The sequence below is a fragment of the Haliotis rufescens genome, unplaced genomic scaffold, assembly GCF_023055435.1.
Source record: "Haliotis rufescens isolate VD_foot unplaced genomic scaffold, xgHalRufe1.0.p SCAF_13, whole genome shotgun sequence".
Taxonomy (NCBI): Eukaryota; Metazoa; Mollusca; class Gastropoda; order Lepetellida; family Haliotidae; genus Haliotis; species Haliotis rufescens.
Genome location: NW_025963813.1, coordinates 38,682,552 through 38,701,475, shown reverse-complemented (window position 1 = coordinate 38,701,475; position 18,924 = coordinate 38,682,552). Strand labels below are relative to the sequence as shown.

Sequence of the window (18,924 nt, the reverse complement as noted above, 5' to 3'; positions counted from 1 at the left end):
GTCGGACATCTGTGGAGACCGCCATTTTAGCAGACCGACGTATAACTGTTCGCCAGTTAGCAAAAGATGTCAAGATCAGTGAAGGGTCTGTGAAAAAAATCATCCATGACAATTTGAACATGCATAAGGTGTCTGCACGATGGATTCCCAGGTTACTCACACCTTTCCAAAAGCAGGAACGAGTCAATTGCTCAAAGGATCTTTTGGACATGTGCCAAAAAAACCAGGCAAACTTTTTGACAGACTTATCACAGGATGAAACATTGGTCCATCACTATGATCCTGAGACTAAAGTTCCGTCGATGCAATAGAAGCATGTGGAGTCACCACCCCCAAAGAAGGCACGTGTCTAAACTTCTGCAGGCAAGGTCATGCTCAATTACAGGAGCTTATTATGCTTCACTGCTGCGGAAAATGCGGGACGCTATCAAGCTTAGAGGCGTGGCATGCTGACCAAGGGTGTCCGTCTCCTGCAAGACAATGCTCCAGTACACAAATCTCATGTTGCCCTGACAGAAGCGCGGTCCTATGGCTATGAAATCCTTCCACATCCTCCTTACTCTCCTGACCTTGCACCATCTGACTTCCACCTCTTTCCAACCATGAAGTCATTTTTGAAGGAAAAATGTGTCACTGATGACGAAACACTGATTTCTGAAGTCAAGTCCTGGTTTGAGACGCAAAATGAGGGCTTTTCAGTGGTAGAAACTAACAGTTTCAGTCCACTAGTCCTTTCCATCGAAAGTGGGTCAGGGGAAATCTTTAATGAACACCCCTCGTAGCAATACGGTTCCAGACAAAAAACACAAAACGTGTATGCGATGACAAATTGAAATGACTTTCGTTGGCATTGATTTATAACAATAATGACAAATTATGTACCGTGTACATGTACCTTATTACGCATATGAGCAATCACTATTTAGTCTATCCACTTGACAAAAATAATAAAGTGCCACTCTTGCCTCAAGCTTGTTAATATACTGCTTCTATAGTATGGGTAGCATGACACCACCATATATATGTCCCTCCTCTTCAACCGTCATTTTGAAGTCGAATAAAATTCAAAATACATCATGCACACAGACACATTTCACAGTTTTTAATGATGTGGGAAATTCCCTGTTCTGTGATATCATCATCCACTGGCATTTTTGGTCAAGAAAAAGTACTGAAAATGACCTCTGAACATTAGGTACATCGTAAATGTCGCCATTTTTTACAGATGACTAAATCACCACTCACGGCGTTATTTACAGCATGTTTTTTTAAATCTAAATTTCGGATATTTACTCGGAGAAATGAATTTCAAAAATAGCATATTAGTGATCACGGGTATCTGTCTTTTATGAAATCACCAATGATCATTCCAAAACGTCGCCCGTAACCCTAGAATCGTTTAGAATGTTTTGGAAAATACGCAAACACGAACGCCGAAGTGAACTTTCCGCCATATTGGATAGTGTTTACAAAATCACGTTTCACGTACACCGGTTATGAGACGCCTGTAACATCACGTATATTTCAAACTCAGCTGCCATACATACATCCTTGAATTACTCATACATTAAGAATGAAATGACTAATGGTCTTTGTCACCAATACAAAGTGCCCAGATGAAGTCAAGCAAAATAAGTTAGGTGTGAAAGCGAACGCTGTGGTCGACAAACTGCACTTGTTTGAAATGTAAACAAAGCAAAATTTAGATTTTACACAGTGTAGCATTTTCTCCTATTTCGAGCTATCCATTCGTCTATTCGTTCAAGATATTGGCTCAACATTTTCAGAATATGCATGGGATGAGAAACAGAAATTGTCAAAGTTACGGTCCTGTGTGACGCCATGACCGACGCAAAATCATCCACAACGACAACGGTATTTATCGGAATTTCGGACTATTTCCGTTGGTTTCAATGAAAAATATAACAACAAATAACAGGACATAGATTGTCAGAATGTTTCTGATTACTTACATGTCAGATATATGTATATACGATCCCTGAATCAACGAAAGTCCCCTCGTAAAATCCCGCGTACTGTTGACAGTGAACACGCCATTTTGTAAAAGTCGGTCACAGGTAGTGATGTCTTACGTCAACATTGTTGTACATATTTGGTCATTTCTTTGAGGTGAAGGTCCTTGAATGAGAGTGCACACGATCATTGTATCATGCTGTTTACAGTTTCAGTTATGATGTAGATTTTGCATATCTTTTATACATTTTTTCACACAATTAATTTCACTTTGGATATTTGTCAATGTTCAAAATGCTATCATACGTAGATATAGACCACAACATGTATGAACGAACCTTTGATAATCTCCTGTTTGTTTGAACATTGCGTACATAAGAATTGATAAGTTTATAGTGTCGAATAGGATATTTCTTTCCTTTGGACAAGTGTTACAAGATGAAGTATAAATGTAACTGCAGCATTTTAGTATTTCTTGGGATGTGTAATAGTCAATATTATAAGTTCATAAAACCAATGTCCATGAACAGCCGTTTCATTTTATGTTATAACTAATCCTGACTATATTACTTTAACAGAATGGATAATATTTTTCGTTAAAATATATGCACACATTTCTGAAAGACATGTCTTGGTCTTGGAATTGTGTTTTATGTCGTTTGATACACAGAACAGTGATATCTAACGATTCGCCAGGTGTGCGTTATAGTCACAAACAATTTACGAATTATTCCTCTCGTTTTGCATTATATATTGTAACATAAAAGTAGGTATGTTCTCTGATGTGATTGGTTAAAAAGTGTTGTCGAATGAGCATAACATCGCTGAAGTTTTGGGGTCTCATCACCGTGTATGTATACATTAATTAATGGAACTATTTTTGAAATCATCAACATGGAGGAACAGATGGAGATTTACCACATCGGAGATTTCGATGAAATATTGAGTGATTGGGACAACGAGACATTTTCTGAGATAATTCAAGAATTTGAAGGTAAATGAAATTTACCTATTTTCATTAATTACCCAATCATAATCATAAATGATGTAATTTTCTTGGGCTTGGCCTAAGGGAAAAGAAAAGAAAATCATTTTTTAACAGAGTAAAAACATTTATTGCAACTCTATAATAGTTATGACTTCCCTACACCCACCTACTTTTGTTATTATTATTACTCACAACAGCTGTTGAAGCTGAAAACCGTTCTGAGATGGCCCCTGAACTAGGAAATACAGCCAGCGTTTCCGTAGAGCCAAAAGTTCTAGCGTCCAGTGACCGCTTCGCGTCCCTTGATGCAAATGCAGTACAGGACATCGTGGATGGGAACCTCTCCAAATCTACTGGGCGTAATACCTCCTGGGGAGTTAAAATATTTCGACGTAAGCCATTCAAACATAAAAGAATACATAAACACATACCTATAATTCCTACGCAGATTCGATCAACATCAGCGAGAGTTACCTCCCTTACACCATTGCCATGATAGCAATGTAAAGCGTGACCAATGTGTCATCGCAAAAATTGCCAATAATATAACGAGATTGACCAAAATCTTAACGTAAATTAAATATTTCGTTTTGTAAGATTTGAGATATGTTATGCTAAATGGATACACGGAAATTTCATTTAAACACAACGCCGTAATAGGACTAATAACAAATTCTTCCCACTTACTGTCACATTTGTACCCTGAACAAGGCAATCTTTTTCACTTCCAGAATGGCTTGGTTTCCGAGGTTTGGAACCCAAGTTCGAAGAGCTTCCTGCTTCTCAACTGAATGAGAGACTGAGGTTCTTTTATGCCGAAGTCAGAAATGCTGAGGGAGATCTTTACTCAAAATCGAGTTTTGTTGGGTTGCGTGCTGCCATACACAGGCACATCAGGGGACCGCCATTTGAGCGCAGCATAAACATTATCAAAGACCGGGAATTTCACACTGCAAACAATGTTTTTCTGTCCATGATAAAAAAAACTCAAGCGCGATGGCCTTGACCAGACAACACATCATGCTGCTATCCCCGAGAATGATTTTAAAAAAATTCGTGAAAGTTTGGATACGGAAACTCCTTCCGGCTTGCTTCGTAAAGTTTGGTTCGACCTTACACTCGGTTTCGCTCGTCGTGGTAAAGAAAACCAAAAGGGAATTAACTGTATCTTCCTTTCTTGTATCCACCAATGAACAGGGGTTTTAAGTTCATTGAAATGACACACTCCGAAGTCACAAAAAATCACAAGGGGGACCTCAAAGACTCAAATGGGCCCAACAAACGCATTTATGCAACATCGGACCAATTCTGTCCTGTACTTTCATTAAAAAAATACATGTCTCTCCTCAATCCCAACAATGGTGCTTTTTACCAGGCTCCCAAGTGACGACTCCACGTCGACGACACCGAATGGTACACCACGAGGCCAGTTGGTGTAAATGTCATTGGCAACATGATGAAAGAAACTTCTACCAACGCTGGTCTCAAAGTGTATACAAACCATTGTCTTCGGGCAACTGCTGTTACTTTGCTGTCAAACGCAAGCATTGAAAATCGCGAGATTTGCAAAATTACCGGCCACAAAACCGATGAATCGTTGAAGTTGTATTCCATTAACTCGAGCTCGGCTCAAAAACGACATTATTCGAACATTCTTCAGGGACAGCAGCAGCTCGCTAACGAACGTAATTTGGTACCTGTCCAAGATACAAATATCCTGCCACTGTCCACTGCTCCCGTGAATAACTTCCAGGTTAATTCTTCTGTTAATTCCGATGGTCTTTTTCACATATGTAATTCCACTGTGACAGTAAACAACTTTTTCCATCCCAGCTAAGCTGCATATCTAAAATCTCGCACATGTTTGACCTCTCTTGTCACTACCTCAGCGAGTTGACACTTTCTTGTATAGGGGCCAAACAGTATGTACGGCTTTTCTAATTTTGATTATTTGTATTTTATAGATACGCATAACTACAAATTAGAAGTAAGATGAGGAACTGTGATAAAGACTTGAATTTGTGATATTTCCTGTTGTTTGTTTATTTTCTGAGAAATGGGCTTCAACATGATGCCACCCCTTTCGTAAAATGAACCGAGGAGACGTATTACTAACGACAGTCTTGTTGTGTCATGCGCTCAGTAAATTAGTTTCTCCTAAATATCGATTTAATTAACGTTCATGTTACAATGTCGATAAATATTTCGTTTTGTAGATTTGCGTGATGTTATGCTGAATGGATGTACGGACATTTTTCATTTGAACACTCCGCCTTACACTGAATGGATGAACGGAATTTTTTCATTTGAACACTCCGCCTTGAAATGTCCGTACATCCATTCAGCATAACATCACGCAAATCTTACAAAACGAAATATTTATCTCCTAATTAAATCAATATTTAGGAGGAACTAATTTACTGAGCGCATGACAGTAAACTTTGTTAACAATCACGCTTATAACAAACTGGGAGGGGGGGGGGGGGGGGGGCAGTCGTCTAAGGCGCCGTGATTCGCTGTGCAGAGTTGCGTCCCTTGGGCACGCTAGAAACCTATGATTGTGGGTTCGAATGCCGGTTCGCCCCGATTATGTTTCTAGGTTTGTCAGCACCATACCCGTGCTCGTGGGTTTCACCGAAGTGGTAAACGTCAGAGACCTGCATCACTTCGGGTTTCCTCCCACATTAAGCTGACACGCCGCGATGTAACTTGAATACTGTTAATAGCGGCGTTAAACCCAACTAACTCACTCACTCATAATGTCCCGGTTCTGTCTGTATAATATTATGATACGACGTGTTCTTTATACCAAAAATGCAAAAGGGACACTTAATCTATTCTTGTCTAATACGTCTAAACGTTTACAGACCATCAGGGGCGGTCGGGTAGCCTAGTGGTTAAAGCGTTCGCTCGCCACACTGGGTTCGATTCCCGATATGGGTACAATGTTAGAAGCCCAATTCTGGTGTCCCCCGCCGTGATGATGCTGGAATATTGCTAAAAGCGGCGTAAAACCATACTCACTCACTCACTCACTCACTTACAGACCATCGTCTGCAGCTGAATTAAGTGTATCACGCTCAATCAATTCAAGTATATTTGTGAAAGGTAAATCTGTGGAAGAAAATGTGTACGCGGACGCAAACTTATCGGCAATTCAAACTGAAACTAACTGAAATTGTGCACACCATCGATAGTACACAAGCGCCGCTATCTCAAATGAGTTTATCTGTTCAGGCATTAGGCATTGTAAAAGGGAGATTACTTCAGTGAGTTTGGTTGGTTGGTTTATTGTTTAACGCCGCACTCAACAATATTCCAGCTATATGACGGCGGTCTGTCAATAATCGAGTCTGGACCAGACAATCCAGTGATTGATATCATGAGCATCGATCCACGCAGTTGGGATCGATAACCGTGCATCAACCAAGTCAGCGAGCCTGACCACCCGATCCCGTTAGTCGCCTTTTACGACAAGCATAGTCACCTTTTACGACAAGCATGGGTTGCTGAAGACCTATTCTACCCCGGATCTTCACGGGTTTCAGTGAGTTTGGTGTTACGCCGCTTTGAGCAATATTCCAGCAATACCACGGCGGGGGACACCAGAAATGAGCTTTACACATTGTACCCCTGGGAGAATCAATCCCGGGCCATCAGTATGACAAGCGAGAGCTTTAACCACTAGGCTAGCCCACCGCCCCTCATTACTCATGGGGGCACGGGTGACCCAGTCGTCTAAGGCTCCGTGATTCGCTGTGCAGAGTTACGTCCCTTGGGCACGTCAGAAACCTATGATTGTGGGTTCGAATCCCGGTTCGCCCCGATTACGTTTCTAGGTTTGTCAACACCATACCCGTGCTCGTGGGTTTCACCGAAGTGGTAAACGTCAGAGACCTGCATCACTTCGGGCTTTCCTCCCACATTAAGCTGACACGCCGCGATGTAACTTGAATACTGTTAATAGCGGCGTTAAACCCAACTAACTCACTCACTCATAATGTCCCGGTTCTGTCTGTATAATATTATGATACGACGTGTTCTTTATACCAAAAATGCAAAAGGGACACTTAATCTATTCTTGACTAATACGTCTAAACGTTTACAGACCATCAGGGGCGGTCGGGTAGCCTAGTGGTTAAAGCGTTCGCTCGCCACACTGGGTTCGATTCCCGATATGGGTACAATGTTAGAAGCCCAATTCTGGTGTCCCCCGCCGTGATGATGCTGGAATATTGCTAAAAGCGGCGTAAAACCATACTCACTCACTCACTCACTCACTCACTCACTTACAGACCATCGTCTGCAGCTGAATTAAGTGTATCACGCTCAATCAATTCAAGTATATTTGTGAAAGGTAAATCTGTGGAAGAAAATGTGTACGCGGACGCAAACTTATCGGCAATTCAAACTGAAACTAACTGAAATTGTGCACACCATCGATAGTACACAAGCGCCGCTACCTATGATTGTGGGTTCGAATCCCGGTTCGCCCCGATTATGTTTCTAGGTTTGTCAGCACCATACCCGTGCTCTTGCGTTTCACCGAAGTGGTAAACGTCAGAGACCTGCATCATTTCGGGCTTTCCTCCCACATTAAGCTGACACGCCGTGATATGACTGGAATACTGTTAAAAGCGGCGTTAAACCCAACTCACTCACGCACTCACTCACTACCTCAGTGTTTGCTAATGCAACTCTATGGTGATAATCGTCTTAATTGTTCTCATTTATAAACAAGGCCTTACCGGATGTTCTAACACCTGGTGTCACATTATATAACTTTACGACATTTATTCTTGGGAATACATGTGTATTTCTTCTTTCTTCCATTTTCTCTGGTTTGTTTGTTTTCTTTGTTTGTTGTTTAACGCCGCACTCACCAATATTCCAGCTATATGACGGTGGGCCATTTCCTCCAGACAAAAGCATGTGTAACTATGATGACGATTAATTCATTACTCAGAAATATCCAATCCTTAAGCTGCATTAAAAAAATCACAAACACTCCTATCAATGAAGATGTCTTTATTAACACGTTGGGGACGTCATTGGCCTCTTGATCATATTGTGAGAAAGAGAAAACAATATGTATGGTGGACTTAATGTGTACATATAAATTATGTTGTGTTAGAATGGGATACAACGGATTTACCAGTAATCTGACAGATTTGTATCTGACAGACTCAGACCAGATGATGTTTGTTACATCTGATACTAGTACAGTTTGATTTTATTTGTATATGTGATGTTTACTTCAGCTCATCGATATCATTGTGCTCAAAATACTTATTTTAGAATATTATTTTCAAAGTTTTTTACTGAATCCTAGCTAACACATGTAAACTGCAAGTACCCAAACAGAAGGCTGTTGTTAGGTTGTTTTGTTGTTTTACGCTGCACTCAGCAATATTCCAGCTATATGATTGTAGTCTGGAAATAATCGAGTCTGGACCAGACAATCCAGTGATTGATATCATGAGCATCGATCCATGCAATTGGGATCGATGACATTCATCGCCTGATCCCGTTAGTCGCCTCTTACGAGAAGCATAGTCGCCTTTTACGACAAGCATGGGTTGCTGAAGACCTATTCTACCCCGGATCGTCAGGGGTACAAACAGGAGGTACATGTGAACAAAATTAAAAAACGGATCAACTAAAGCATGATGTGTACACTTGGTACAGATGCCATGTCAAATGTGTTAAATAGACACAAACTGTTAGAAAATAGCTAACATTTCAATCATAAGATATAACTGATTTTTTTTCGTTTAAACCCACACGATTGTAATAAATGTGAGAATAACAATATTGACCATATGAGTAGGCAAGTCGTGTCATGAAGCGTTCATAAAATCCTGATTAATGCATTGTAGAGCCTGTCGCAGCAATACTCCCAAAACAAAATAAAAAATATTAACTCTAGTCTGTGCAATAAACAAACATATCAGATAAGTTGAGGGCGTGTGGCGCTGACATTCGATGTACAGAGTAGCGTCCCTCAGCCGAAATAAGATCAGCTGATCGAGGAGCACTGTTCCAAGATTATGATCTTCTGTCTGTCCGACACATACGTATTTAAAGGGTAGGCCACTCTATATCTGGGTCGCCACCTTAACATGTGTGTGTGAATAGTGACTTCAAAGTTGGTGTCACTGTTGCGAGAGAGTGAACGATTTACATCTATTTGACGTTATTTAAGCCATACCGCAAGATCTATAGCATCCATAATGGCTTGAGAGGAACGAGTGTATCAACTCTATATACTGCTTCAAGTCATCCTTCTGACATTTCTCCAGTTCACAGATTGCTTCAGTTACCTTCTGACGAATCGTGTTCACACATTGTTTATTCTCTTGCACAGGCTCCCTTTGTATGCCTCCTATTGTCCTGAACAATTCTTGTCATTGATCGTTTGCCTTCTCGGACTCTGTCCCAGTGTTGACATTGACAAGCACAGGTGGGTTGTGGCAGAACTTGAGGAAGTCTTTCAGGAAATTAGGAATGTTCTCTAGGTATTCCTTCAAAGTGAGGTTATCATCTAATGTTGTAAGCACGAGCACTATTTTATGTGACATGGACTTCCCCACAATAGATCTGACATGTTTGAGGAGCAGTTCTTCATCATATGTCATTGGAGATACCTTCACGACAAGCAAGAAGGCGTTAATGGAACTTGCCTTTGTCACCACCACATCGACTGTTCTCTGGATGTTCTGTTTGTTGTACAACGAAAACCCAGGTGTGTCCAATATTTGAATTGCTCTGTTACCAATTCTTGCGCGTTTCTCCTGACATATTGCTGTGGGTTTCTGTAATCCAGCATCGAACAGTTTCTCACCTGCAATTGCATTGGCAAGAAGACTTTTCCCTGTCTTTGGGTAGCCTATGAGCCCAATACTCACAGTTTCTGAGGGGGGTTTAACTGAAACAAATATGCAGCAATTTACATTTTGTCTGTGTGTTGTATCTAGCTTCATTCAGCAGAAGTAAATGTACTGCTATCAATTTCCATCAGGAACCATCAGCGAACTATAGTTAACGTTTTTCAAAAAGGTAAACTGATTCTGTGTCAAATATAGCCATATATATAATATTATTCATGGAAATTCACAACCTACAAGTGAAAGAAGGCATCTGCAAAGGATTGAAAGAAGTTGTGATAAAACTATTCTTATGTTCACAGGCATGACAATAATCTAAGTGTTACTAACCTTCGTCACGTTCGTAGATCCTCCATATTGGAGTCCTAAGTGCCTTCAACGTGTCCTGAATGACCATGAACTGGTGACGTGGGGCAGCTACAATGATGTACTTGAACTGTGACCAGTCCTGACCAGACTGACGGAAGGAGTCAATTGTCTCGATGGTCACTTCAGCTGGGGCATGACTGAAAGATGGCATGTTCTTTACTCTCATATCTTAACACTTCCATCACGCAAAGATTACATGTTAGTATACGTGTTATTATTGTACACAGTTGAAGATGTTGCAAAGAAATCAGCACTAGCCTAAGTCTCTACACCTATTAATTGTGAAGAATACCTCCTTATGTTAGACTGCTTTAGCAGCCTCAGTAATTATATATGCAAACCTATCAGTTTAATATATCATGCCTGATACAGTATTACAATAGCTCTGATGGAGCATATTAAGTATGTTGTCTGCAAACCTACTTTCGTTTGGTCTTTTCCTCCATGCTCTCACAGATAAGAAGTGTTTTACCACTGCGTTCTAGTCGTAGGGCAGCTTCAAACATGAACACTGTTTTCCCATGAAGTGTTTCAGATACATCTGATGGTTGGCGTAGATCAACATTGTTAAGTAAGTTTGAAAACTGTTCTATCATCAAAACCCAAAACGACCCCTTTCCACCATCTTTAGGTGCCTGTGGAATACTTGTTCTTGCAGCTGTAGCTGTTAAAGCATTCTTCAGCCCTTCAAATTTGGAATCGGTCATGTGTTTTTGATCAGGAAAGCAGGATTCCATTACCGTAGACCTTCTTTTATGGACAGTGGAGTGAAATTTGTTCTTTTTCCCATATATTTTCTCTTCAGTGGCCAAAAAGATGAAAGTGAACCTTTCTGCTGTGTATTTTCCAAAAATCACCCTCATGCGATGGGCCAATTCGGCATTATATTTGTCTATAGCATCATCAACTGCTTCCGATGAGAAAGATATAACAAAAGGTAGGCACTTTCGTGTGATGATCAATACATCACACTGCAAAACATCAGGTGGTTTGTTACAAGGCACGTTTAAGGTAGTTGCAAGCGACCGACCAAATAAAGCAATACCCCCTCCATTGTATTCTAATAATTCTGCAACACGTTTCACCACATGCGGATGTTCCTTCTTGAGGGCGCCGACAAAGTTCACTGGAAGCATTGCTTGCTCTGTGTAAGTAAAGGTTTATATAGTTACGTGTATGTAGTTACATATGGACAGCGAGCAGGCAAACCAACAGTCATGAAGGGAACAAAACTGGCATCAGTAACGAAGACCAGCGCTTGACCAATGGTTGCACCGCACACAGCGAGTTACAGAGGCTTAGATCAGGGTGCCTTCATTGAAAAAACATACTAGTTAATTTTAAATAAATGAGCTCATGTAAATTCGTCTGAACATGTTATCTACATATTATGTAATACAAATCACTGTCTTAATGTTACGGTTCATGAACCACCTGGACATCATAGAAATTAGGCAAAAGGTTCGAACAAAACCTGGATGTAATTGCATATTCGCTTGTTCAGTTGTTCATTAAAGGCTTTACTCTGCAATATTCCATCAATATCAGGATGATATTTTATTAGCGATTGTCTCAGCTAATGTTCAGTAGACTTAATGTGCAATGACATTGTTGAACTGTAGAGATATGTACAAGATAACGTCAACATTATGTTGTTCTGAAATGCCACGCAGTTCTTTGAGAAACTTATAATTGGTAACATAATATATTTTTGCAGAATTACGGAATATCTGTGCTTGAATCTTGTAAGTATGATATTCATTCGCAAGAAACAGAGTCTGTAAATACTTGTAAAGTGTTGGTTATTCTGTACCTTGTGTAAAATATGTCTGAGCATCATCGAAACTGTCACCAAGGTAGTAGGTAGTTGGAGGAAATGGATCACTGCATGGTAATTTCAGCTGGTGTATTTCACTGCCTGTATCTGATCCTGAAATTAACATGAACAGATTTAGGAAAAAGGTTCTGAGGTCTTTGGGGTAGTTTGGCAGTTGTTGTTTTCTGTATTGATTCTGGGAATGAGTTGGAACCAGTGGTCAGACTTTCTAAATGTGTGCATGTGTGTACCCAGTGGCGTGGTACGTTTCAAATATCAACCAAATATTTGCAGACCATCGTGACATAACTAGAATATTGATTCACTTACTTTAACAAATAAGAAGTGTTCACGATGTAAACGTGTCCCTGATTGGAATAGAATCGGGAATAATGACTAATCTTATACTTTATTAGTTTACAATAAGACGAATGTCATGAGTTCACTGTTGAGACACATCGATAATTTACTACCAAAGCTAAAACACAACAGTTAATACAGATAAACAGGTTTATTAAAAACCTCACAATCATTACAAAAACACCCTCATCAAATATCTGCCCTTATGCTTGTGTTTCTAACACTCTTTTTAATTGCCTTTAAGGCATCGAGCATGTTCATTGCATGTTAAGATATTGTTTTATTACTTTACACCATTCATCTAACGCTAGGCGTCTCACAATGTCTACAGTATCATCATATCTATATGATACGGGTCCACATTTATCAAAAAATAGAAGTCCTCGATAAGCAGGCACATGTACAACTAGGATCACCCTCCCCTCATGAGGTTCTGTTTTGATGTTGACTGATTTTGAATAGTTTTGCATTTTATCAACATCGAAATGTTCAGTCACTGCAACCATTTCCTTCTCAATCTTCTCCTTCAGAAGGGCTTCCACATCTCCTGTTGGTCCGTTTGGAAGAGGAATGCCTCTTGTTTCTGAATATTTAGTTTGATATCGTTTTAGATCTCGAACCTCTTCTGCTATCCCACAGTAATAAGTTCCACCCTCTTCCAGTTTGGCAAATGCACTGATGTTTTCACCTAACTTCAGTTGGTCCCAGATTATGTCTGCTGCATTTGTGTGACTGACATCAGGCCCGACAGGAGGAAACCTCTTCAGCTGTACATGCCTACTTTCATGCAGATCGACAAGATCATTATCCCTCTGTTGTTGAAGTTGTTGCTTGTTCCTTTCTTGCTGACTTCTTGGTGACAGAGTCCTTATGAATGTCCTAAGACTTGGCAGATCAAGCTCCAGAAGACAATCGTCCAGAGGTAGTTTGGTCTTCATGTCCATAGTGGATAATGTTCTGCTTGATGCAACGTCAAACTTTATCACATAACCCCTGCCTTTCAAATGTTTCCTTTTGAAGTTATTTACAAATAGTTCGCCTGGCGGTAAAAGTTGATTCAGTTTTGTATTTACCATCTCATCAAACCCTCCAATGTATGTTCCTGGATCCTCCGTGTCCTTACCTAGGAAATGTACAATAATACTTCCACCACCAGAAACGTTTTGTAGAGCACACACATTTCGTATGAAGCCATTCATAATTGCTCTCCGTTCATCATCGAGGTTAGGATTTTCTTTTTTCTGTTTCTTTGATTTACTGTTGACGGCTGCTATGTCCATGTGCATACTCAACACTTTTCCCGTCCCATCTTTTCTCACTTCTGAGGTGCACCTCGCACATACAGCGCAAGAAATATTTATCAGCATCACATTTGATCCTCTGAGCTCTTTTCCCTCCACTGTATATCGAAGACCCTTGTCAACTGCAGTACTATCTAATCTCTTGAGAGTTTCTTTGGTAGTTCTAATGACATCATGGACTGCTGGGATAGCGTATTTTCCTTCAAACTTGAGAACCACGGAAGAAGATCCATGACTATACAAGTTTTCGATGTGTAACTTAAGACGATCTTTGTACTTTTCATGTATCTGGATATGAAGACATGTCACGTCAGGAGAGCTCTGACTTTTGTCCAAATAGCCTTGACAATTGTGACATGGATCTGCAAACAAGCCATCGAGTTTGTTTATGTACAAGATATGTTTGTGGCTATATACCTTGTATGTAAAACAGTTCCAGATATTCGTGCTTGTCAAAACTCCTTTATCCACACAAGATCGTTCGCCGTTGAATGGCTCCTCTTTACACCAAGGAGTTTTGACAAGCACGAAATCACTTGTTTATATATATGTATATATAGAGAGAGAGAGGGAGGAAGGGGGGGGGGGGGGGGGTATATAAGGAAATAATGAAGTCCAAGTTAATCCATCATCATCTTTATATCAATTTACATCAGTTCTAGAAATATCAAAATGTACTGAATTTGTAAAGTAGCAGTGTAACATTTACGAATGAAATGATAAATGTGTTAATGCATTCTAGAATTCACTTTGGGTTTCATCAATCGGATATATAAACTCTTCACATCAAAGGTGACTAGATGACTCATTTTTAGGTAAAGCATCGGACATCCCCCCCCCCCTCCCACACACACACACCATACACATCCACACTCCACACACACACACACACACACCACACACATACGTACACCACACACACACACACACACACCACATACGTACACCACACACACACACACACACGCGCGCGTACACCACACACACACACACACACACACACACACACACACACACACGTACACCGGACGTACACCACACACCACACACACATACGTACACCACACACACACCAAAAAAATATTTGAACATTTGAATATCCAAAACAGTATTAAGTCAAATAAAGAATTCTTGACTGAACTAGAAATGGGAATATGTTATTAATTGTTGTTCCGGTACTGATTTCCTATTAGTTTTCTTCTATACTCTCAATTTAATTATGGATGGACAGGAGGGTCCCATTGAAAGGTTAAGGTATAGAAACGATATCATCGACGCTTCTTAGACAAAATGAGTATATGAAATGTTAATATCGAACAATACCCCACAATTATTGAGGTCCTTCTCATTCAGACTTAGCATAATTTCCAGCATGTAACAAGACATACGTCGGTATGTTTAATTTCAAGCTTACATTCATTTCACAGATGATTGATATTAAACGTAAAATGTATATTACTCGCTGAAACGATTTAGATATAAGGTTCGAGTCTAAGACTAACTGGATCGAGTGGTCAGGCTCACTGACTTGGTTGATATATGTCATTGATCCAAATTGCGTGGATCGATGCTCATGATGTCAATCACTGGATTTAACACCCCACTCAACCACACCACCCCGACCCCACCTCCACCATACCCCACCTACTAACCCCATCTCTAAATTGCCGTATCAGCGTCATCTGTCACAGTGCTAACTTGTTGATGTCCGTAGGAATCGATTGACAGTGAGTTAAATGTAAACATCCCGAGCACGCTCTTGTAGTCGCCTGGGATAACAGTACACGTGATAAAGATCATTCCTCACCGTACCTTATATGTAACATGTTCAACTTTATTCCACCAACCTTTGATATGTTCTCTTGGACCAGACATCTTGGGCTGTTTAAAAAATAACAGAACTTATTTTTTCTCATCCGTTAAACGTTTTCTTCTAAGTACAATTATTATAACAATATCAATATTACCGGTACAACAATACAATAACATGTTTATTGTGACTATTGACCAATTATGACAAGTTGCTGCATCTTCAACACGAAGACTATCCAGTGGGGATAAATTATATCATATGTTTTATAAAACAATTATGTGTAACAGTTTAACTTACACGTTTGTTTGTTGTGTGTTGCACAACTTCCTCACGTTTTCTCCGTGACATCCTCAATACGCGTTACTAACGCTCTACGGCTGGGAATTTGAGTGGCAGACTGACGCGACGTAATAACGCTAAGTTAAACTGCAAGGACAAATGAGAAAGCGAAGTGACATTTCAGTGTCCTTGTGATTCGTTACAATCAATAACAACTAGGCGACACTACAGTCAATCGGCTCTATGAAGCAAGTGACTCTCGGCTCACATGGAACACTTCATTGGGTAAGATATCTTTATTCACATCCAGTTATATATCACCACCTAGTTCATCAGTGTAGGGCGGTCGGGTAGCATAGTCACAGCTTTCGCTCGTCGCGCCGAAGACCCGGGCTATAATCCCGACATGGGTATAATGTGTCCCCCGCTGTGATATTGCTAAAATATTGCTAAAAGCGGTGTAAAACCATACTCACTCACTAGTTCATCAGTGACATACATCTGACGTCCGTGTGGGTTTTTGTGTATAAAAATATTCTCAACTTTTATAATATGTAGTTATTGCGTACCAGGATTGTCTGTTCACAAAATCGTGACTATCACATGCACCTGGAAAACGCACCACTCCTTTACCTTGACATGTCCCGAACTACCAACATTTACATATGAAATTGCTCTTAATATAATAATGTCCACCAATACCTAATGAAAAACTTGTACAGGATAACTGTATCATAATTTAGATGGAGACAAGTACTATTTCACATTGTGTACGATTTTATTGATTTAAGGTTGGTTGTTTTACGCCGCACTCAGCAATATTCCAGCTAAATGACGGCGGCCTGTAAATACTCGAGTCTGGACCAGACAATCCAGTGATTGACATCATGAGCATCGATCCACACAGTTGGGATACGATGACATGCATCAACCAAGTCAGCGAGCCTGACCACCCGATCCCGTGTGTCGTCCCTTACGACAAGCATAGTCGCTTTTTACGGCAAGCATGGGTTGTTGAAGACCTATTCTAACCCGGATCTTCACATGATCACATTATGTGAAGTTTGACATTTTTTTCTGCAAAGACGTTTTGCTTATCCTTGATATCCCCAATCCACCAAAAATCTCTGACTTGATACTGACGCATATTGTTGTATTTTAGAATACAATGGATCGCACAGTACGGATGGTACTTGTTGGTAAAACTGGGAGTGGTAAAAGTGCAACAGGAAATACCATACTTGGAAAACCAGTGTTTGAATCCGCTACAAGGGCTATCAGTGTGACAAGAAACTTTCAAAAGGGAAAATGTGTTCGTCTGGACAGAGTCATAGAGGTCTTGGACACACCACACATTTACGGGGAAGCACCAAATATATATCTGAATAAAAACATGAGTAATGCTCCTCATGCCATACTCCTTGTGACACAAGTTGGACAAACCGACGAAACAACGGCAGATATGATAACCAATATGACGAAGGTGTTTGGCGTCAACATTGAGAACTATTTGGTTTTTGTATTTACTAGATCAAATGATATGTTCTCATACGGTACGTCACGTGATCAATTCATTCAACAGTTGCCTACTTCTATTAGGAGCATAGTAAGTAAACGTCCGTGTGTCTTTTTGGACAATGAATCTTCAAACTCAGAAAAAGAGGAAAAGTTTGAAGAACTGTTGTCGGCAATAGAGGAGATGACACGACGAAATCGCCCGGAACATTTTCTGTTTAGACGGCAGTACTCTCTTCGAGCAAGAGGTGTTCGAGTGAATGGCACCCGTCACAAACACTATTCTACAGCTCTAAAATAGCTATCAGTAATGATAAAAAAGAGGACTGGACCGTTGTCTTAAATGTATGCCGTTCCCTTTAATACAGCCAACCAGATATATGCTTACTTATTTAATAGTGTGTAAATATGAATATAACACGGGTGTCCTAATGTCCTCTTACACAAACCAGGCCATATTTAAACAGCCAGTTTACATGTAAATACATGCAGTTTCTGCTTCTGTTTCTGAGTTTATGATTTATAGTCCTGCAAATATAACCCTATCATCCGCTTAAGGTTGTAAGTGTCTGACAAGAAAGAGCATCAGTTAGTATTCCTTGATGTTTTCAGTTCGTTACTGCAGCTATCTTGTTGAGTTAGTCATACGGGTGTGGGACGTTCAAGTATCTTAATCTTACGTTTGATGTTTTACGTTGTTGTGGATCTGGGGTTTGCTATTATGCTTTATTATGCCTCAAAGTGAGATTGACCAATCAAAGAGCAGAACTACTGACCCCATATGATCCCGTATACAATCAGTAAAAATCCATGATGGTTGTTACTGACCTAATATGAGACCGTTTGAGACGTTTGTGACTTTATTAACAAAAAAATATGGAAAATAAAAGCTCAGAGCAGAGGTCACTGATTAACAAATAGCAACGTCAAAGAAAACATAGGATGGCGTCACAAACAAGAAACGTGACGCCAATGACGTCACATAGCAATTGAATAGCAGTCCGTCGTTAGGGAAAAGCGGACTGCTATCAAATTACAATGGCCCGCAGAATACTTTCAATTTCAGCTATAATACTTGTTTAAACGTTCACAGTTAGTGCATTATGTATTTCATTGTTAACGATCCCTTGAAGATCCGGGGTAGAATATGTCTTAAGCAACCCATGCTTGCCGTAAAAGGCGACTATGCTTGTCGTAAAAGGCGACTAACGGGGTCGGGTGGTCAGGCTCGCTGACGCATGTCATCGATCCCAATTGCGTGGATCGATTCTCATGATATCAATTACTGGATTGTCTGGTCCAGACTCGATTATTTACAGACCGCCGTCATAAAGCTGGAATATTGCTGAGTGCGGCGTTAAACAATAAACCAAACCAAACCATTGTTAACGTCTGTTTTCACATTAAATCGTTGTACTGGAAACGCATGTACTGGTCCTGTTATTTACACTGGTTGTAAGTGTCAAGTTTTCATTTTGACATGACACGTGCGATAAAGATACCAAATAGTGTAAGCTTTTCGGCATAATAAGTTCGATATGGTATCTTTAGTTGCCGTACATGGTGCCATATGAGGTTAGCAGAAAAATATTGGACGAGGCGTAAGCAGAGTCCAGACTCGA

The 18,924-nt window shown here is 40.2% G+C and overlaps 1 protein-coding gene and 2 long non-coding RNA genes across 4 annotated transcripts; 1 reads left to right on the top strand and 2 right to left on the bottom strand.

The window, feature by feature from the left end:
• Positions 1-3,152: 3,152 nt before the first annotated feature.
• LOC125378812 lies at positions 3,153-3,705 on the bottom strand. The gene is made up of 2 exons (XR_007220517.1): positions 3,650-3,705; positions 3,153-3,331 (listed from the first exon to the last, which is right to left on the bottom strand). It is a non-coding gene; the product is annotated as an uncharacterized LOC125378812 (long non-coding RNA).
• A 4,299-nt stretch (positions 3,706-8,004) lies between these two features.
• Positions 8,005-15,893, bottom strand: LOC124121773. Of its 2 annotated transcripts, XM_046484838.2 has the most exons (6): positions 15,806-15,893; positions 15,543-15,576; positions 12,032-12,148; positions 10,642-11,362; positions 10,180-10,355; positions 8,005-9,890 (listed from the first exon to the last, which is right to left on the bottom strand). In XM_046484838.2, exons 1-6 carry the CDS (start codon positions 15,854-15,856, stop codon positions 9,370-9,372), a joined length of 1,620 nt encoding a protein of 539 aa, XP_046340794.2. In that variant the 5' UTR covers positions 15,857-15,893; the 3' UTR covers positions 8,005-9,369. The 2 variants fall into 2 exon arrangements, with proteins under 2 accessions (XP_046340794.2, XP_046340795.2); XM_046484839.2 differs by lacking the exons at positions 8,005-9,890; positions 10,180-10,355; positions 10,642-11,362; positions 12,032-12,148 and adding an exon at positions 12,562-14,057.
• A 133-nt stretch (positions 15,894-16,026) lies between these two features.
• On the top strand, positions 16,027-17,089 carry LOC125378657. The gene is made up of 2 exons (XR_007220458.1): positions 16,027-16,072; positions 16,950-17,089. It is a non-coding gene; the product is annotated as an uncharacterized LOC125378657 (long non-coding RNA).
• The last annotated feature ends 1,835 nt before the right edge of the window (positions 17,090-18,924 follow it).

Excerpts from the sequence above, each read along its gene's own strand:
- LOC124121773 (XM_046484838.2), bottom strand. The coding sequence starts at position 15,856 with ATGTCACGGAGAAAACGTGAGGAAGTTGTGCAACACACAACAAACAAA. Across the intron at positions 12,149-15,542 it reads TCCAAGAGAACATATCAAAG|GATCAGATACAGGCAGTGAA; the intron begins GTTGGTGGAATA and ends TGTTAATTTCAG. Across the intron at positions 10,356-10,641 it reads GAGGAAAAGACCAAACGAAA|TCATGCCCCAGCTGAAGTGA; the intron begins GTAGGTTTGCAG and ends GCCATCTTTCAG.